Source organism: Lonchura striata, chromosome 1A (genome assembly GCF_050655825.1).
Source record: "Lonchura striata isolate lonStrDom1 chromosome 1A, ASM5065582v1, whole genome shotgun sequence".
In the NCBI taxonomy this organism is placed as follows: Eukaryota; Metazoa; Chordata; class Aves; order Passeriformes; family Estrildidae; genus Lonchura; species Lonchura striata.
In genome coordinates, this window is record NC_140741.1 from 28,055,005 (window position 1) to 28,077,205 (window position 22,201).

The window sequence follows — 22,201 nt, forward strand, 5'->3', positions numbered from 1 at the left end:
CATGACTACATCATGTCCTAGAGCCTCAGATAAATACACCCTACAGAAGTATCTCATGCTCCTATTAACAGATAATTCTAATTCAAGCATGGCTTACATGTGAGAAATGCAACCCTGTACATATCTAAGGGGTAAGCACAGAATCACCAGAAGGTCACAGTACTTACAAATGAATCATGTCAACAAAATACTACTGTCATTCTCAAGGAAACAGACTTTCAAGACATAAAACAAATATCGGAAAGTTTCTAATACAAGTTTTGCCCAAACTACACAATTTAAAATCCCTCTAAAGTATCAAGAATATGTTTAATCAGAAAATAAATAACAGCAAAAACACATATATCAGTCAAAAGCTAAATGGAGGAACATGTCATTGGAACAAGTCTTAGCTTTGACTGGAATTTTGTAATCTTCATGTAAATTTAACACTGGAGACCAACAAGGGAAGAAAAGAGAGATAATTTTATCTCTCATGAAGCTCTAAATTGAACAGTACTTAACATCCAAGAAGTACTCATCTGCAACCTGTACATGAAATCACCACAGTTCTCTAATTTGTCTATCTGAAGTCATACAGCCTCCTGGCACGTCCTATATAGTTCAGCAACCATGATTCACTAGCAAAAATTAACCACAGGATATGTTTGGAGTGGTACCTGATTGGAGTGTTGTCATCTGCATTTCTGGTTCCAGCAGTGTCATGTTGATTCTCTTCTCAACAGTTAAAAGCCCTTAAAGACCCCTCTTTATATAGACATAGATATGTTAAAGAAAAAAAATAATTCAAGAGGACCTCTCAACTTTAAACTCATTCAAAACTTGCAAGACATTCTCATTCTTTTATCAGAAAACTGTGCCTAGTGAGAAAACTCAAGTCTTTCAATATGCAGTCCTCTGCTTATTCACTACAGGCAAGTTGGAACAGCCCAAGATCAAATTACTGCTAGGAGAAAAATGAATACTCCAAGGGAGAGCAAGATATGAAGTTTGCAGAAGTGAGGTCCGCCCCTTCATTCTCTGTAAGTTGAAGGGAGGGGGGAGGAAGGGGTCAGAGACACCAGAACTGGCAGTTTTCCCCCTTTTATAAGAGGATGATGACGTCTTGGGTAGACTTGCAATCCCCTAAGGGGCTCTGCTGATGAGGCAACTTAGTTCCAAGGACAAGGAGACCCAGTGTTAACATAAACATGCAGATATCCTCAGCTTTGAAACAACATGGCCAAAGACATATACATCCTGCTGACATACCAGTCACTTTTCTTCAGTCTTTGCCAGTCCTTTTTCTCAATAACTAAACTACTCCCCTAATCAACTCCCCTTGCTGATCACTAAACCTGAGCTACCCTGCCTATTTCTTAAAAACAAAAAACCTGCCCTTTGTCATTCAGATCCACCCTAGATCATTCCCTCTATCTAACTAGTCCAGGCATTAAAAAAAACAGTCTTGTTTCCCACATCCGCATGATCAGTTTCAGATTATTTGGCATAGTGGACAGAAATTTTACAGTCAAGGATTTATTGACTAAAAGATAAAAATAGAATTAAGTCTTTCCTCTCTAGATGATTCTAGCTTCCAACAGAAAGGAAATTCAGTCTTGGTCTCTAAAGAGTCTCAAGTAATTTGCCCAACAGATAATTTAATTATCTTAACAAACTAATTCCAACACTTCTGTCTCCAGAGCATCATTCCCTTATTCCCCATCTTTCCACAAGGCTCATCATCCCTTCTCTTTAGGTCATCTAAGTAAGTAACTGCATATATTTGTACCAAGCCCTAAAATATATTGAGCTGTGCACATCTAAGATACAGATAAATTTTTAGATTTTAAATCCCTTTTTGGCAAGTCAGCATCCCTGTCCTGTCACAACAGTATGCATAAAAATGAGTAGTTAGGTGTGCCAAACTGCTTAAACCCTATTTTCTGACCCCTCTAACATGAAATAACTTCAGGACTTCTCTACCATTAAGATACAAGAACTCCCTGACAGCTGAAGGAAGAGCATGGAAGGTTTTAGCAGCATATTTTTCTTCCCACATACAAACACACCTGGAGCTTTAAAGGAGGCAGGAAAAACACATTTAGCTGCTTTAAACAATGCAGGAAACTCCCTTAAAGTGATGATATTGTAGTATGTATCTGGTTTTCACACTCCATACAGCAGTAGTGTGTTGTAAAAGGACAAGAATTCAGTTCATTTGGGTTTCCCTCATACTCAAATGTCACCTTTGCAGTCCTAATCTGCAGCCAGAGTAGGCAAAAATCACTGGCCTAAAATGTTCCTTCTTGCTATGCAATCTTTATGAAAAGGAACTGCAGCAGCGCACCGTATCCTGAGCATTCAGAGACACTAGTGACACAAGTAACTCACTTTGCCACCTACTCTGAATATTCATATGCATAGTAAATAAAGGAAACATACACTTTTAGCAGAAGGCATGCTTGTTTTTGTTGTAATACATGGAAATATAAGAGGAAGCAGTATGACCCAAGTGGAAAGGAAACCTTTCCTACAGTTTCCAGGAAAATCACTTAACTCTCTGAAGTATGCATGTGTGCACTGTTGGTGATCACAAAGAGGCAGATGAAATTTAAAGCATAAAGCAGGATGTTGCTCATTTGACCAGCAAGAAAGATGAAGACTGCAGTACCAGATGTATTCCAACAGATTCCTTTATTATACTTTGTGACAATGTATTGATCGTGGCAGGGGCAGAGCTACAGCTCCAGAAGTGGCTGATAGTATTCCAATAAAAGTGAGTTATAGAAAGCCACACATTACAGAAGCAGCAAAGTACCCAATGCTAGGATTCAGCTGGCAAAGCACTAATAGCAACTGATTATTGTGAAATAGTGCAATCTTTCCTTCGTGAAGCAGCCACTCTCTGTTTAAGTAGAGCACATTGAAAATCCTGCTGAATGACATTCTCCCTTTGAAGAGTCAGGCTTCCTTTCCCCCTTACTGACCTTAACACTCAAAACAGCAAAACCAGCAACAGAAGTCCTTACACAGACAAAACAGCTGCCCAGATCTGGGCCTGACTTGTTTAGCAAGCAGTTTAAATTCATGAAAAAGGGATGTTTTTTAAATAGCTATCAAACTGCATGTCCAACATTCATCAAGCAGCCCTGAACCTTGAAACCTCAAAGGCAAACTGAAGTAAGAGAGAAACTAGAAAGGAAAATAGAAGGGAGAGCAATATTATGAGCCAGTGATTGTAGAAGGGTGTTAGTCTTGTTACCTTGATAAGGAACAAAAACTTTTTTGAGAGCTAACTTGTTAAAGCCACTACAATAAAGCTGCCTTTGGCATTACTCTTTCCAGCTCAACTATTCCCCCATCACTATTTAAAAGTTTGTTTAAAATACTTCAAGGAGATTACTCCTTCTCAGTTGTTTGGTAGCTCCAATCAGTAACAGGCCAGTCATTTCTGTCATGCTCTGGATCTCATAGCTCTATCAGAAACTTTCAGACAGCATGCTAAATTTATGGTCTCCTGGGACACAAAGTCTTGTAGCACAAATCTATCCAAGACAGACTGGTTGTTTTTGTTCTAATAACCATTCCCCTTACTCTCACACAAGAGAAAACATCAAGCCTCACTGGAATGTGTGTGAAGGACAGACCAGAGAAAGCTATATATTTCCTGTCTTGGTCCTTTTCCTACAATACAGACTTAATCTTCTTCACATCTAAGTTCTGGATGAGGCAGTAACAATCACTTGGTAATTAAACATAACTATGAGTCTCCAGAATGCAGACATATTTCAGAATACTCTCATCTCTTTAAAGCCCTTTCTCTGGACAAAATACCATCATTGTTTATAAGTAATCATGCCTAGCTTCTCAAATGAGCTCATGAGTCACATAATTTGCTTTTTTAAATGACAGTTTATGACATGATTTTAAGAAAACATTGTTTTGTTTTTGAAGTCAGAATAACAGGAAGACAATAATAAAATTTGCAAACCCCTTATAGCAAGTTCTCTTTGAAATATTTGAATCTAACTGTATTCAGTGTAATGACAATTCAAAATGGGAAATGGAGAGCAGAGGAGGGAGATAGGAATGTACAGCCTTATAAAAGAATTATAGGAGCAAATCACCTACAAAATTATTTAAAATAAAATAAGATACCCTAATACTCATGTATTTTAATAGTAAACGGGCATAAGAAGACAGGCACTAAATTAGGTCTTTAGAACCATTTTAAGCATTCAGCTCTGCGATTTCTGAATATAATCACCAACAGTTTACATAGCAACTATTTATCCCATGCTTTGTACAGCTGTTAGTGGAGTACCTTCCCATACCTAAAGAACATGCCTTTTATATTACTTGAGTCATACTGAAATTCCACACATTCCAACTAGAATCTCTTCCCCTAACACATATGGTACTTTGTAGAAGGCGTCCCAGATCAAGCCAGCCCCAAACACGGGCAAGCTGGTACAAGCTCCCTTCAAAGCAGCAATCATAAAATGCAACAGTTCATTGGAAAGAATGTTACCTCATCTTAAACAACCCCACGGTGAGAAGAAATGAGGAGTGTCAGAGCATTCTAACACAACGTTTTTGTATTAGAAACATTGAATAAACATTAAAAACTCATCTGGAGAAGAGGATCAGTAAGCTATTAGAGCAACTATAACAATTTCAAATGAAAGTTAAGGAGAAGAGGACTTTTTTTTAGAAATTATCAAGCTACCTAAGATATGTATATTTATCACCTAGTGGGTTTTCTCTTTTTTTTTTCTTTTTTTTTAATTTTTTTTTTCTTTTTTTTTGTAAATGCATTCATCAGGGACCTGCTCTAACCCTGCCCTAAAGGCTGGGATAACTTATCTTGGCATCTTAGTACAGGTGACTGAGAAAAATCAAGATATACCAAAGAGCTGAAGATGGCTCCATAATGGCCTTTTTCTGGCTTGTGTGATAACAAATGAGTCAGTCACAGGTGTCCTGGTTCAGGACAACAGGTAATCTCTTATAGTTAAAGAAAGTTGAGGCCTTGATGAACATGGGTAGAAGAAGGAATGTAAATCTGGGATAGAAAACTCACTCTGAAGCAAAAATTAAATAACTACACCTTAAATGTCCCATTAAGCTTAACATCTGAACAGAGCCTAATTATTGTGTCAGAACAATTTACTATACCTTACCACATAAGGTTTCCTTTCACTGAAGTGACAAAAAATTGTTTCCTAGCTTCCCGTTCAAATGCTTCATACTGGAATTCTATATCCTTAATATCTTTTATTGCACTTTAATTGTGTAACTTTACAGCAGCTGTTCAATCAAGCTGTTCATGGTCTTTACACCCATGTGTCCAGGTGTGCCTATCCTTCCAGAAGAACATGTAGCTGTGATAAGGGAAAATATGAAGAGAAGTCTGGATCTGAAACAAACCAAAACCAACAAGAAAACCCCCAGAAACTGCATCTGGCTGCTCTTCAGTTCTAAGAGAAGGAAAAAAAACTTTAAAGGAATCTGCTGTCCTAGGACATATAGCAGCATGCGTATACAGGACTGCCCTCCCAGTTTTCCCATGGGATACATAATTCCATGATGCTTCACAACCCGAAGAAGCTTCTATTTTAACTCAGCTAATAGTTTATGTTCCAGAACCACATCTGTCACAACAAACACGGTACAAACCTATGTAATACTCTTCTACAGATACCCACAGATAAGCCAAGTCTGTTCAGCAAAAGCTACAGAAAGAGTTAATCTGTTAGAAACTCTCAGCATAAGTAGTTAGTTCGGCTGTGAGTCAGCAGTGCCTGTCTAGAACTGCAAACAGGAGACCCTTTGACACAGATAGGCAGCTTCCAGCAAGTCTCTTACTTACCATCTCCTCCCCTCCCACTGCTACTCAGCTTGAATCTTCCTCATACCTTGAATTTAGCAAGTTGTCACAAAAGCAGTTTCACTGAACAAGATATGTTCTACAACCACTTTGGATTGCTCAAATGTTTAAGCAGATTGCCATCTCAACTGGCAGTTCATCTCTGAATTTTTTTAACATTTTTGAAACTGAGGACACAACAAAGATACACCACATTTAAGAAAGGAGTTTTAACAAGCTCAACAGCTTTCAACAGCTGTGCAATCTCCACCCCAAGATAACAGAAGTTCTCATTTGAAGGAAGACATTTATTAACTCAAAATGCATCAGCTAAATTTCTAAACATTGCTCACTAAATTTCTTAGCAGCCCACTAAACCAAGTGTTCTTTTATGCTCTGACAGTTTGCAAATAACCATATTTCAACAGCACTTGCCATTCCCATAATACTTTAATGAATGTACACATAAACAATGCATAACAAAATACTGCAGCCTAGGACAAGAGAGCATTGTGTACCTCCTGTGTACCTCCAAAGATAAGGAATATTCAGATAATCTATCTCAGGGACTTTGGACTTTATGCCTCGCCTGAAAAACTGCCCCTCCAGCAGTAAAATTCCCACTATTGTGCTAAGCCCTGATAAAGAATCAGCTCTGAAGAGGCCCAAATAATGAGTCATTTCCGGGAATATCCTAATTTTATTTGACAAAAGATAGGGACAGAGGTGTTCTTTTTCAAATATTTAAAAGTACCGCTCTATTTTACCTGTTCCAGTCAAGCAGATTTGCAGCCCACAATGATACTGCTTCAAAGCTGAGTCCATAAAAATAACATTACTCAGATAAAGGAAAATCATCTATTTCTGTTAAATATTCCTGAAGTACCAATTTTTAAACTTATCCAAATAACTGAATCCTGTAAAGACTTTACCGTTCCTGTGCTAGAATATCCTTTCCTCTGACTATAACAATACCATTCAAAGTGCTGTCACAAGTTTCATTTTCTGAAATGTACTCTTATCTGTTCCCAGCACTAGTATCCTTTTTCCAGTGGCATCAAATATAATCTCCCTCCTCCCACTTCAGGACCCTTGATCATGTCTTATGGGCTAAGAGAAGAACCCTGCTTCCAGACAAATCATAATGTCACTAGCTGTCAGGTGCTGGAAACAAATGTCCATATGCTTTTCCCATGTTCCAGCTCTCTATCAGTTTTACTACTATCTCAATTAAATACTGTTTGAAATCTCTCCTTGCTTTCATAGCCATAAAATGCCCAAGTCCACCACTAGTTGAGATATGCTTAGATCACAGTCTACCTTGCTGACTGACATTCCAATTTTCTTCTATTTACCATCACCACCTTTATCTCCATCTATTGTATTTTATTTTAGAAGACTGCAAATATAAAGGACAAAATTTTTTTTATTCTGTTATTGTCATTTCTATCTTCTCCGTTTTTTTTTGTAAATCTGTGATCACATAATGATGGCATAACATATATGAATGAAGAAACTCTTTTTAATCTCCTAAAAACCCAACACTTTGGATTTAAGTTAATCAATTCTTCCAAACTGCAAAATATCAATACACCATTCAGAAAAAGGCATGGCCATTTTCTAGATATAAAGATCTAGATGTTAAGTGAGGTCAATCCAAATTACTGTACTTCAGTGCACATGTTCTAAATCACTTAACCAGAAGAATTATGTTTTGGCTATAAAGCCACCCTGGAGCTCCCCAGCATTTCTCATGTGCTGTGTCATGCAACTCCATCATGTCTAACACTAAGGCACACAGGACTTGACCACACTCAAATCCACAGTACCCTGCATGTGATAGTATGAATTCAGACTGCAGTAAGGCCCTTATACCACCAAGATATACCCCAGAAGATGGAGTGAAGGGAAATCACCAAAAGGAATTCACCAACAGAAGCCACCGCTTATCAAATGGTTTCATCACTCTCACAGGATGAGGCTGAACATGCAAAGGCTTTCATGGCAGCTTGGTGATCCTGAGCTTCAGACAGTTAACAGCCTTCCAAAGCCAAGAATTCTGGTCACTGAGTAGCTATATTGCCGCTATATTGTAACCGACTATATAGTTGCCCATAAGATACCTGCAAGTTGATAGACATGCAGGTATTCTCACTCTAGGATCAAAAAGCCTACTGGAACACTTAATTTTCAACTCTAGTTCTTGTTTCTCCTTCCAGGAAGTCTGAAAGAACCTTTCAGACATTTGCAGTGAGAAAGTTACTCATCCTTGGCAAGTGCAGACCAAAGTGACAAAAAAAAAATCTACAGATGGCTACAGTCTGAAGGTGAGCTAAGATTTCCTCTGACTGACTGTCTCAGTTTTGCACAACCTAGTCACCACAAAGTACAGGGAAACTTTTTCTGGTTTTCACCTAAAATAATAACATAAAGCATTTATCACTGGAGCTCTGTGAAACTTCCAAAGCTACTAACATCAAACCTTCCAACTGAACAGTGTAAATACATTTTGTGAACTCTGGATCATTAGTTTTTCCTACCAAAAAAGACCATAGTAAAAAGCAATAGAAAGCAGACCTGTTATCAGAACATCTACCGTGACACCACCATTTGGTGAGGACACTACATGAGACAGGAGCACACTGCACCACTTACCATTCTTCCTTTCACTGAGTGGGGGGAGGTTGGGGTTCCGGCCATGATGGAGGCTGAGGGTCAGCTCGGGCTGCAGGGAGAGCTCCTGCAGCTCATTGGCAACAGCTTCGCTCTGCGGGCTGGGGGCCGCCGAAAGGGACACCAGCACCGGCTCATCGTCATTTTCGCCAGCCCCTCCTCCGTCCAGCCCATTTCCAGCAATGACGGAAGGGGGCAGGCACACCACCCCGGAGAAATCCACTTTGGCTTTCGTGATGGCAACCTGCAAGACAAAACAGCAAAAAATAGACCATAAATCTCACATGAAAGCCTTAGCCATATGTCCAGTTCATCATGGTGTCCTCCATGCTATAGAGAAACAAATTGAGTTTGTGTGACCATCACCAACTGAAATCCAATGAAACTTGCTCAACTCAGCAGCTTAAAACCTTGAAAAAACCTCCAACAGCATCACCACAGAAACCACTGATGAAACTACAGATGATTATAATTTTCTTATAAAGTATGAGAACATTCTCAATTTTTGGTATTTTAGGAACCCAGTCTTGAGAAGAACAGATTGATTCACTCCAGTGAAGTCAGTCTATTTGGAACCTTGTTGAACTCTTGAATACTGCCCTTTATATCAACAATAGTGTTTTAACAACAGTCGATTTGAAATCCAGGCAGGTAAAGTAATGCTTCATAATAAACCTGGCAGGACAGCTGAGTACAACAAATGAGGATTTTCAGATAAAAATCCACTGCATTTCAAAAAATTATTTTGTTCCATTCTATCCTTTCCATTCACAATCAGTGAAAGTGAATAAAAGAAAAATATTCCACATAAACAAAAAAGCTTTTCTGTTTTAAACCTCAGCTACTTTAACCAAAATGTGCAACATACAAAGGGGTTTAATGAAATAAGTAATTTTAAAACATTTTATTGTATTTCCATAATTCTTTAAATAAGTATTCAAAAGCCACTTCTTTGTTCAAATTAAAATTCTTTTCTGTTCAGTAATTTAAACAGAAACAAACCAGCTGTAAGTCTCCAGTGAAATGGTTACTGTGTCAACATTTAAACAATAATGGACATTATACAAGGGCAATCATACTTGGTTTTAATTAATGAGGACAGAAGGCTCCTGCATGTTAGAATACTGCTGTTTCAACCTGGAAGACTCAGTTGCGCTGTTGTAAAAGGTACTTGCAGATGCTAACATTCAACTTCAAAAAGATGCCGTAAAGCAAAGTCAAGACCACCAGGAAAATCCTCCAGAAACTAATCAAAAAGCATAAACTGGAAACAAGGATTTTAGCAATACAGATTTTATTAAGTATTCCCGACTTAACACTCATAATTAACCTGGATGAGTGTGACAACATCAACACATTAATAGCTGACAAAAGAGTTCAAATAGTCACTTTCCCCACTTGCATACTTCAGTTAATTAGCACCATTTGTTCTGTAATATCCAGAACAAAGTTATAAACAGTACAAAAATTTGTTTCAAATATTTTGTCAGTGTATATTTAAGACAACAATACAAATTCACTGGTAATGAAGCCGTTATTTCATCCACGTTGTCATACATTCATTCCCAAGACCCTATGTCATGATCTGAAGAGAAGCAAAGAAAAGAAGGGTGGAGAAAAAAAATAGAAAACAACAAAAACCACCAACTGAAGCTGGTGCTTGTTAAAACTAAACAAATGAGACTGAGCCAAACCTTACTGCCATATGAAGTATTTGCTTTTACTTCAGTTAACATCTGGCTAGAAAGTGCCTACTCCTTCCTTGATATTTTTCCTGTCCAAAGCAAACATGAAACCATATCAATTTGAAAGACTGTAACGGTAATCTGAAAAGAGAAAAAATTAGTATCATGCCCTTCTCTTAATAATGAATAGAGAAAACCTGAAAACACACACCCTTAAACCACAGACTTAACAGAGTTTGGTACACTACAACAACCTTTGCAAAGGCTGGAAAGAGTTAAAACACAAGTCATAACAGTTGGCCTCAGGCCCTGTCCCTGTAGGATGGGAGACCTGTGGAAAGGGGCTAAATGGCAGAGTAATTGCCCAGTCAGGAGGCTGGCTGGTAAGGGCTGCTGTCACCCAGTTAGAGGAGCCAAAGCCAATGTGCTTTATGGAAGGAGATGTACCAGAGACATCACACCTTGCCTAGTTCCACATGGTGATCAGATCATGCGGAAGCACAAGTGCAGCCAGGCCTGAAATCACAAACAGGTGAGAGACATATCTAATATTCACCCCACAAGGATAGGGAACAGCAGAATTCTCAACCTTCCCTCCTCAACCTACCCTCTAAAAGAGATTTTCTTCCTCTTCTCGAAAGGGAAGAAAAACATGTCTCAAATATGCAAAATCTGCTCCAATTAGGTAAACAGAAAATGTCCTTAGGAACTTCGAACATACTGGATTTTCTTCTGAAGAAGAATTTATAACGTGCACAATGAACTAGGAAAATCACATTTCAAAACACTTTAACAACAGTGTTGTAAAATAGAATCTATGTCCCTAATCAGTATATTGACATTAGCCAGACTACTGAAACTGTATCATTTATGGAAAAGGAGTGTACCAAGCCACAGTAAAAGCAGCGCAGCAGAGCCAGCTACAGCACAAGGAGCAAGAGACCCATGCTCACACACCCTTTTGCTATGTGACCTTGAGCAACACCACACCAAAGGGTGTGAATTGGTATTGAGATTATAAACCAGAGTTTCTCCATTAAATTGTCCGATGCAACTTCATCACAGCAGCTGGACTATCTAGAATTGCACCTGGACCTGCACATTTCCTAACTCATGCAGAAAAAAGACACAGATGGAAGGTATGTTAATCCTAGTTGGCACATCAGTCAGTGTTTGTCCCATACCAAAGAACACAGCTTAAGCAAACCTTGGCTTGACACTCATTCTTGCTCTGCCACTATGTCCTGAATTGTGATGGAAGTGCTGCTTGTAGAGCCATACTGTGAACTGTATCAGAAAGCTGATTCAGCTGAAATGGAATTTTTCATCTGGATTAATTCCTCTATACAAGGCACAGCTGAACCAGCATGGTACAGTGGAACACCACCACAAAATTTAAAAAAAGAAAAATCAGTCAGTCTGGACAACAATTCTGTTAGTCCAAGCAGAGCTGCAGCTCAAAGGAAACAAAACTGGGATGAACCATTATGATCAATTAAAATACATTTGGTAAGCCTGTCTTCTCCTTCCTCCACATCACCTCCCACTTCAGGCAAAACACTCTGCAATGACACACAATAAACCAGGTAAAACTGGTAAAAGCCAGTCTTCTAGTTCACACTCCAGCTAAGTCGAGTCCCTGGTGCAGTTCCCTGTGCAGTATCACCAGCGCTTGTGCCAGCTGAGGACAGAACCAGCCGATACCATCAGTACATCCAAACATCCAGCCTCTTCCAAGAGAACTCTTTTTCAAATCAGTGCCAAGATTTGGTATGGAACACATCCCCACAATTAAAAAAAGCCATCCAGTCCTCAAGACTACAATAAAAGCTATAATTGGATGAGTTTGATTTAAATATGTTCAATTACAAGTCTGATGAGGGCAGAGAGGGATTTAAAAGATGCTTTGAGGATTTATAAACATTCATGCTACAGTATTTGGAAGCCCTGTGAAAGACATGGAATCCTTTTCTGCAAACCAACACAAGTCTGTTTCTAGACTTCCCAGACAGTTATATCACTCTATAACTGTCATTGTAGAATGATCAATCAGATAGTTACACACATTAATATTTAGAACCTAATTAAATTTTTAAATGTTTGTTTTCCTGTCATTTCCAACCAGACTACAAACTTTCCCATAAAGAAATGTGCCATGCCATGATCTTTAAGTGAGTCATCCAGAAGCTGATGGACAGTATTAAGAGCTAGTATTTCTTATCCTCTGTAAGGGTTTCAGAGTAAGTACTCTTATGGATTTGTATCTGTTGCCTTACCAGGCAAAAACTTTCTATCATGGCATTTTTCTACTTTTACACCAGCTGTTTCTGGGACAAAGAGTGGCTGTGATACCACAGATGTTCTACAGCAGTAACATCAGCTTAAGCAACCTTTAAGTTCTCCACTGTCCAGCTACTCAATTCTGTCCCTACACTGCCCTTTCTTTGACTGAGGAATCTATTTAGCTGAAAACCAGACTTTTTTTTTTTTTCCTGGGTATTCAATAAAATCGCTTCCCCAGTTCATTGCTAACTACACGCATAGCTGTGTCACCACAGTGCATGTGTCCATACCCAACATAAATGCTGGATAGATTAAATCATTTAATAATGTCTTAAGATGACTGCTACCAAAAGTAGCCATCCTGATTTCTTTTTTACTTCCTTGTGCCTTATTCTCCCTTAGGATAACCAAGTTTTTGTGTGTCTGGCTGGCATTGCCAGATCAGCAACAGATGCAGATTACAACTAGTAGTGTGTGTGTATGTGTATGTGTGTGTGTGTGTGTGTGTGTGTGTTTTTATGACCAGGTCAAATGGAACACACATCAGTTCCTTGATCTGGTTCAGCCTGTGCTGGCTGACAGGAGGTGAGGAACAAGCAGGCTGAACTGCTCCTTTTGTTGGCAGTGCCAGTTTAGTGTCTAACCAGAGGATGTGGTTGTATGATACAGCTAAATTGGTCTAAGCTGGCTCTTGGCAAAGGGAAGGTCTTGGATGCATGTCTTTGTTGCTTCCCTATGCCAACATTGGTGCTTGTCTACCCTTATGATGAGATGATTAATGGAGCGAAAATGACAGGAAACTAATCCTAATCCCTTATCCCACTCCCAGTTTACCTTTCACTAGTTTACTGTTGGTCAGAGAGGTTTCCATTCTGTGTCTGTCTATTTTGTTTCCCTCTCACCTCATGGGCTTCAGTGATCCTGGATCAGCAGCTTTAACAAAAAAAAGTTCTCTTAGTAATTCTGTCATATGGTAAATGTAAAGCAGAATACTGTTTTTACCAATGACCAAGATAATCAGGTTTCCTGTGTGTTTACTGTGATACGGTGTTGCAATGGCAAGAGGATGCAATTAAACAGGTAGCATTTAAAACAAGTTCAGAGCAGTGTAGTCTTTATAGTTTGCAGGTTTGATAAAGGGAATATTTCTTAGAAAATTCTTTATGGCTGTCATTCTTAGTCTTACACCTTGTGCAAAACTGACTCTGTCTTGTTTGTCTATCTGAAATTAAAGTGTTTAAATGCCTTCAGAAGTTAGAAATGGATAAAGATTAGTTATTATTTACAAGCAATGTCCGCTGTATCTCTTGAGCAGATCTGTGTCCTCCCAGGTGTAATGGTTCATGCTTGTATTGTTGTGACAGCAGTTTTGTGTCTTATAGCAACATAACTGAAAAACTCCTGGCTCCTGAGAGCATGCTATTGCCCCTACATGATTTTGGGAATATTCAGATACTCGTGGTATAATTAAGATCTTGACAGTGAGTATTTCAATGAACCAAGGACTATCATCCTTCCCATACATGAAAACTTAATAACCAGAGTCAAACATAGAGAAATTTTAACTTAAAATTAAAACATACATCAAATTTTAAAATACGTGACTAAAAATCAGAGAAGCACAGGGAAAAGAACACAAAACACATGCAAATCCCAAATCAAGAAAGGACACCTCTCTAAACAGCTTTCCCTTGTTTGCATTGTAGGACCAAGTTGCCAGGGCAATAGCAATTTCCTACTGATTTAGGAATTGCTAAGCAACCTCTAGCACCTAACAGCAACAGCATGTGTGTGCAGCTGGGCTATTTTGAGTAGACAGGGCATTTTTTTATTTTAAACTTATGAGCAGCCTTTTGTTAAATTATCATGCCAACTGAGATCAGCCAGCCAAGAGGCAACCCTGGGGCAAAGTGGCTTTAAGTGGACAAATCTTTGAAATTAGTGAGAACACTGGAAGAGAATGCCATGACACATCCAAAAGCAACTATATCCCCCAGGTCATCACAAACTAAAGTAACCCAGGAGAAGTGAAGTTTACAGCAGGCAGAAGCAGAGGCTCTGCATTAGCTTGAGAAGTTGTAACAATCAGAATGAGAGATATCTCTCAATATCAAAGTCACCAACAGGAAGACCTACAAAGGTGTTATTTCATTTCCTGTCAGTCAGCTTAACTTAGGCACACATTAACTTAATGTTGGCAGAATTATTTCTCCAGTTAATTGAGAGCCAACATGATGACACTGCCCATAAAGAATATACAATAGAGTCAGCAGTGAGGCAAACATGACAAAGATTGTATCCTGGAAGAGATGCAGTCTTGATGACTTCAGGAACCACTAAGTTAAGAAGCTAAACTATGCAGACCACTAAAAAGAGGCCACCTTAGATTATGAATTTTATTTTAACACACACATTCCACATGCATTTGACTTCTGCAAAATTAATCTGTCATCAGCTTTCTTCACTTGCACAGTATTTGGAAGCAGGGATGGACAGAGGGGCAATTGCACTCAAAAAGTAACCAAATTCATTCTGGATTAGAAGCAGTGATTCGGAGGTGTAAGTTGTCCATGATCACAAGCCACTACACTGCAGAGTCTGTATTATAAAGGCAAAGACTGCAACACATGAGAATGAAGACACTGGTAAAACACAATGAGTACAGCTTTATCTGAGCTAAAGAACCCAAATCTGTATGTGTGCTGTGCCAATAACACTGCAGTAACAGAGGCTATCTTTGAATCTTCACCATCTCTTTCTGCTAACACCTCCAGCAAATCTAGCAGTACAAGAATCAAAATATGCTTGGGCCAGCAAGAAATGTTATCAGACAAAAGGCATGAGCAGATGTATAGAGTTGTGAGGACTTGAGGAAGAAAATATGCACATCTAGTGCAAAGCAATCAACTGCATCATTTGTGCTGTAGACAAACACAGCCTTGCACATGATTTTAACAACCACTCATCAATTATGGTATTTCTCTAAGCCCTAAATATTTCCTTAATAAAATATTAACATTTGCTTCACTCCATCCAGCAGTGATAGAAAGTTTTTAAGAGGTCTTGGAAAATCATCAATAAACATTCATTTCTCAAAGCCACAAACAGCAACCTAAGAAATGTAATTTGACATTCCAGCTATTTTTTAAGAAATATTTTTCATTCTTCAATATGTATTTGGAGGAACTTTGTGGCTTTCAAGCCCATGGAACTTTGGGTACACAGAGAACTGATAATAGAAAGCTAGTTTGGAGATTAGCAATTATATTCAGAACAAACAACCCTTGCTGGAAAAAAAAAATGAACTCTCCACCGATTTCTGAAGTTACTACTTTAGTTCAAAGCATGAATGAGGACAATATTCTTCTAATTTCAGAGGATGTTAAGTCTCAAACTAGTTAAGTCCTTTATAGACACCTAATTCTCTCATATCACTCAGACTGTTAAATGAACGATCTAGTTTGTGAGACTAAAGATGACAGCTACTGAAGAAATAACAGGTTTTGCTGAAGTTCAGAGAACAAAAGAGCAAAAAAATGTCATGTTCAGGTGTCATGTGTCAGTGGGTACATTAATGTATTTTAGGCCTTGGTCACAATAGAGTTCAACATCATAACTGAAAGAAGAATTCAGCCTACAGCTATCAAGCTGTTGGCTCCTGTTGCTTTCCTTTTGACTGATCTAATGATTGTGCACCCATGGGGTGACTCAGGTCAGCTGAACCAGCAGACTCTGTGAAACATCAGAAGCCATTTTTTTCTGGATTAGTTGGCTGGCTGGCTATGCCCCGTGGCTGCACAATCACCAGCTCTGATGCAAAGGAAGAAGCAGGAGTGCAAGGCTGTGCAGAGGCTTGACCTGCCTTTACAAGAGCAGCACACTGAAAGATTAACTTAACTGTAATGTCAAAGAGCACACTCAAATATCTAGCAGCAATGCCAACTTAGGCAGCCTGCTACACATTCCCACTCTCATACCTTCCTCATTGTGAGACCAGCATAAATCTCACAGAGACAACATGTACTGGACCAGATGAAAAATAATCTAGAGAAAAACACTTCTTTCCAGGAGGATGTGTTCCCCAGAGTGGCTCACCATGGCCACAAAAACAGCTATGCCAGCAAAACAGAGGGAGCTGAGAAAGGGAGCAAGCTGTTTGAGCCTGCACTGCTGCCAAAGAAATGCATGATGAACTGCAGTGTGTTTAGAACAGGACTGCCTGCTTTCCACCACCTTCTGACTGGCTGGCTTCCTTGCAATCACTGTCTGAGGCATCTTCTAAAATTTCCTTCATGTTAAAAGCAAGGCATTCCTCCTCACCCCAAAGGAGCAAGCAGTGGAAGCAATAGATTCAGCCAGCAGCAAAGGCATGTGGGGGTGGATGCCAACAACCCATGGAAGCAGGGAGGCTACAGTAACTAGAAAAAGGAATTCTGATGATCTGCAGCCAGATGTGAGCTTTGACTTGGAAATTCACAGCTAAACAAGTACGAAGGAACTCCTGCTGAATATGGATTTAGAGCAGACTGGAGTGAGAAAGTCAACGGTCAAGAAAAGCAGAGAAAGTAAGGCCTCAGAAGAAACAATACACTTTCAGACAGAAGAATTGAAATTTGGGTCTAGAACTGAATGACACAGGGCATAATAAAGTGCTGACTTAGGCAAGGAAGGAAAGACAGCTCAGGGAACAAATCTAGACTAAAATAAAAGAAAATAATTTTTTTAATTTATAACAGCAAAGGAAGAATTAAAACAACGATAAAGTAGTTAAATTTCAGTCAGTTCAGTTCCTGGCATAAGCACTCATTGCAGCAAAAAGCAGCAGGCAAAACTGCAAAACTTTAGAATCTTAATGATTTTTTGGTAAAGTTTTTTGGCAACTTACTTTTGTGTGTCTGAGGAAGTAGTTTTATAATTTATCTAATTCAGTCTGATCACAGGCTGTGACTGAGATTGTATGTCCATATTGTACCACCTCACCACAATTTTAAATTCTCGCCTCCTCTCCTTCAAGCAGTGACTCTGCAGCCATAAAGCAAGTCAATTCAGCCTGCTGTTCTGATGGAAAGCTACACCTTGAAACATGCTTGTTTTCCCATTGTGATACCAATCTGAACCCTGCAACCATAGATTCCTCAGATCTCATTAAAAACAAACAAAAAGCCAATTAAGAAAACCCCTAAACCAACAAATAAAGAAAAAAGAAAACAGTGAGCAAGACACATTGAAAAATGACAGCTTTTAGTTACTTCATGTGAAGTACAGTGGAAAACCAAAGCGAAACAGTCTACAAGAAGTTTTCTGACTCCAGTGACATTCTTTAGTCATGACAGTATGAAACTGTCTACAAAAATTAAACCAATCTGAAATGGTTTTCTCTCTCCTCCCCATCAATGGACACTCAGTGTGAAATTCAAATTTCTTTGCATTTATTGGCATCTTCTAATGAAGTTACCCTACATGATATTCATAAAGTGGAAGGTTCAGCAATTGATTTACTAGATATTCTGTTCTCTTTTCCCCTTACAACAGCTGTCTTTCCACCCTTGGACTTCCCCACTATTGAAAATAGGTAAGAATTTTCTTCAGTGATTCATAGAGAAGCTAAGACAAATATTATTGCCTTGTTTAAACTAACTAGTTTATTGAAAAGAAGTAGCAAGTACTCCGTAACATGGAAATATAAATGTGAGTAAAGAACATGATGTAGAGATGGGTGAATCAGAATTGCTGCTGTTCTTTGCCAATTCAAAGGATACCAAATTCAATTGCTTCTTTCTTTGAAAGAAGTCTTACTAGTTGCTCAGCAGCATAGAAAAGTGCACACATGTGCTGTTTATACTCTTGACACTATGAAGTCCTTGCTGCACAGCTGTCACACTAACAAATTCAAAATATTTTATCTCTAAACAATACTATCCCTCACTTTCAGTGACTATAAGCAATTTTCATATCAAAACCTAAGAACAAAAGGTGCAGACTAAAGACAGAAAAAAGAACACAACACATACCCTACTCACAGTTCCCACAGACAAATCCAGCTCACTTCCATGCCAGCAGCTCTCTCTTCAGTCACTGAAAGAGAAAACAGGACACAAATACTCAGAGATTTAAAAACAAACAACCAAACACAGCCCATTTTCTCCTTTAAGAGTAAGGTGCAAAGTCTTTTATCCGGGATTCTTTTTAAATAGAATCTATCATTCAGTTGGTACACACTACAGAAGCTGGATTGAAATACCATCAAGACTGCCACACTGATATTCACACACCATGCTACTTGCAGAGCAGAACTTTTATTTTAGGACTGCTGCTTTGTCAGTTCTGAAGAATGCATTGTTTGAGATCTACTAAGACAGAATATTCACCAACTAATATATTCAATTTTCTAGTCCCTCTACTGAAATCATTCTTAAACATTGGATAGTAGAACTTAGGAACTGTTACAACTAGTTTATGACACCAGATTATCCATCCACACAAAAACAGGGAAAAGATAAAAGTACATTACAGAGATCTGTCAAGACAGCAACAGGAATCCCATTTTGGAGGAAGGGGAAAAGAACCATGCCAGGCACCTTAAAAACTCATAAATATATTGAAGTAACACACCATTTTCTTTAGCAACACAGTTCTAAAAGGCAAACACAGTTCTAAAAGGCATTCTAGTTAGCAGTACCTAACTAGAAAATAATTACTTCAGAGGCTGTGGAAGACTGTTGTTTCAAATGGCAATAAAAAGGGTCAGAAGTTGCCATACGTTTACTCCTACTTCCGTAGCCACCTTTAAAAAAAAAACACATCATAAAAGTTTCCACTCCATTTCCTCCTCCAAATTTTTCAGACTTTGTTTCCTAGACATCAGAAGCACAGAATTGCAGTCAAAATGCTATAATATTTTGTCAAGAAGATAAAATAAAAATGAAACAGGCATCTCCCTAAATACAAATTTCAGACCAGATGAACTTTGGACAAGATTATTAGCATAGTTCCACTGAAAAGGAAAACAAATTGTTAAAAAAATAGTATAAGCTATCAACTATTTCAACATCAGGAGGAATAAGATCAGTTACACTGATTAGTCTCGATGCTTGAATAATAAGAGTAACACAAAATGTGAGTTTCCTGATCTCCAGCAAATAAAATAATTTTATTCTGTTTAGAAGGAGCTACAAGTAATGAATTGGACACTGCTTGGCCCACTTTCCTCCACTTAACTCCACTAATTTGAAGGAGAAGGGATTTACAATACTGGTACCAAAGGGAAAATATACAACAAGAAAGGACACCACTACTTCAGAAAATTCTCTTACAGAGAATATTCCTATTCTTCTCTCAATAAAGTGTGCCAGTACACATTAATCATGGCTCTATCACAGAAGCAAGGAGTCATTCTGCCACCTCTCACAGTATTTGTCATCAAGTCAATATTTTAAATTACTTACAACTACTTAATTTGAGAACCCATAATAAGTAATTATTTTTCTTTAATAATGCAGTCAGTGATACAACTGTAATTATAACATAAAAATGATGCAAGACTACACAATGAAGTATATACTTACAATGTACTTTTTACAGAATTTCAGATCCTAGATTCCCTAACAGGCAAGGCAAAAAGGCCTCAAGAAGTCAAGGAAAGTCTTCCACAAAGATAGCAAACAATTAACCAACGTTAATAGTTTACTATTCCAACATGATGAACAAGGTACCCGAGAATTTAACAAAACAATTTTGCTGGAACATTCTTCTTGACAGCATTAAGCACATAATATCACAATTTAGTTGTGATGATATTGGTTCTTTAAACCACAAATTATAAGTGAGTGAAATTTATCCATATATTAAATCTCTACTTCAGTGCAAGTTTTTGGCATAGTTTGCTTTTGAGTGGAATTTTTATATTTAAGTTTGCTGTTATTTTGGGATTTTTTTTTTTTTTTGGAGACTCAGGTATCCCTGAAACCACTTTTCACAACAGGGAAGTGTGCAAAAGTTAGAAATGGCATTTCATTTGAAGACTTCTGCTGGCCAATCACTCATTTCCAGTAATCTTGGTTCACTGAATATTATCTTCCAATTAAGGATTGCAACAGCACTAATAAAGCTGAACAATCGCCATGCTGCTCTATTTAGTTTCCAGCACCTAAGATCCATGTTCTCCAGAGTCTCAGTTGAGTCAAGACAGGTCCAACAATAAGTTTTTTCTTGATCTGCCTGTCCTGATATAGGGAATCTGCTCATTTTCTACAAAAGTGAAATCCCATAACCAATCAAAATAATCTCTGTATTTTCTTCAGTGCGTTTTTTTCCTTGCCCTAGCTTATTTACCTCTCCTGGCTTTCCAGCACTTCCATTAGCCTTATCAGGTGCCCAGAGATCCCTGTTCTCCCACCCATCACACACTTCTTACTTTCTCTACTAAGAACTAAAGTTGTATTCCAGATACTCTGGCCAATAAAAGGTCAACTTTAAAATTTTTAGTCTAATTTGCCAACAAAGTTCCTGCTCAGCCTGAGACAGTTAAAGTATTGCATCCTGCAATTTACTGCTTGGTCATCTGAACCCCAAATAGGAGATAACTGGCTTGCAACAGGCATGAACAGTCTTTTTTTTTTTTTTTTTTCCAATATGTGTGTGCTATTAAGCTAAGAGATGCTGCAGGTATAACATATTCCTATCTTTATTCTTATTCACTCACTCCATAGAATTTCAATCCAGCTTCAAGATGAAGCAACAGAAAACCCAGACACACCCTGCCTTCAAAATTAACAAGCCAAACTTCACAAATATTTAGCAGAACAGCCTTACAACTGTAATGAAAGACAAGCTCTTTACTGTTCCTTCTATGCTGCAGTGAATGAGCAAAGATTAATCTGATAACTGAAACATTTTTCTGGCAAAATTCCAGTTAAACTGCTTTTGCTATTCTTTGCCCACAGCACAATCAAAACATTCCTCCAACACTCCTTTTTCCTCTCACTACAGCCAATACAGGCAGAACTCTACTGTCCTAGATTTTCTGAAGAAAAAATAGTGTCATTTCTAAGAAATGCAGAAGTCTCATCTTGCTGATAAACTTCTCCATCCAATGGAAAAGTCTGTATGTCAGTGTTTACGTGTTAAAGCCAAATGGCTGCTATTCGAGTGATTACAATGGCTTACTGCCTTCACTGGTGACTTGGGAGTTTCGGCATGCCTGAACAACACAGAAACTCTCTGACGTGACTCGGAACTCAGATCGGAACACAGCGATGCAGAATTCATATCCCACCCTTCCAGCACCCAGACTGTCTGTTAGATGGAGGCTTTAAAAAGACTCAGACTCAAATGATCTGCTCCTGTAAATCATATCCAACAGGACACATAAGAGCAAATTTAGAGACAGTTATATTAGGCGTAACATTAACATAGTCATACCAGTCACTCAGAGAAAGCTCTCATCTGGATGCAGGTCCATCTTACAGAGTAGAATACAAATTAAGTTACAATGTGGACTGTAATCACATTCTGCTGGGAAACAAATTATATTGCTAAAAAAATCACAAGGGAGGGCAAAAACAGTAATATTTAAAAAAAAATCATTAGAGTCTTTCAATGTTTTTCCAAAAGCTTCTGCCTGAAGGAGGAAAAGCTTCCCTGTAATTAACAGAAAGTGAATCCTGTCTCATCTTTGCTCAGAGCTGTACCATCACACATATAAACAACT

General features: G+C 38.4%; 1 protein-coding gene across 3 annotated transcripts in view; it reads right to left on the reverse strand.

The window, feature by feature from the left end:
- Positions 1-22,201, reverse strand: part of MRTFA (myocardin related transcription factor A) — a 95,808-nt gene that overhangs the window by 69,010 nt on the left and 4,597 nt on the right. For 2 of the 3 annotated variants that reach the window (XM_085570396.1, XM_085570399.1), the window contains exons 2-3: positions 18,504-18,567; positions 8,507-8,768 (exon numbers count right to left, since the gene is read on the reverse strand). In XM_085570396.1, the coding sequence (XP_085426522.1) occupies positions 8,507-8,551 (45 nt within the window). In that variant the 5' untranslated portion in view covers positions 8,552-8,768; positions 18,504-18,567. Of the gene's footprint in view, positions 1-8,506; positions 8,769-18,503; positions 18,568-22,201 lie in introns of those variants that run through there. The other variant, XM_085570397.1, reaches the window with a different exon arrangement.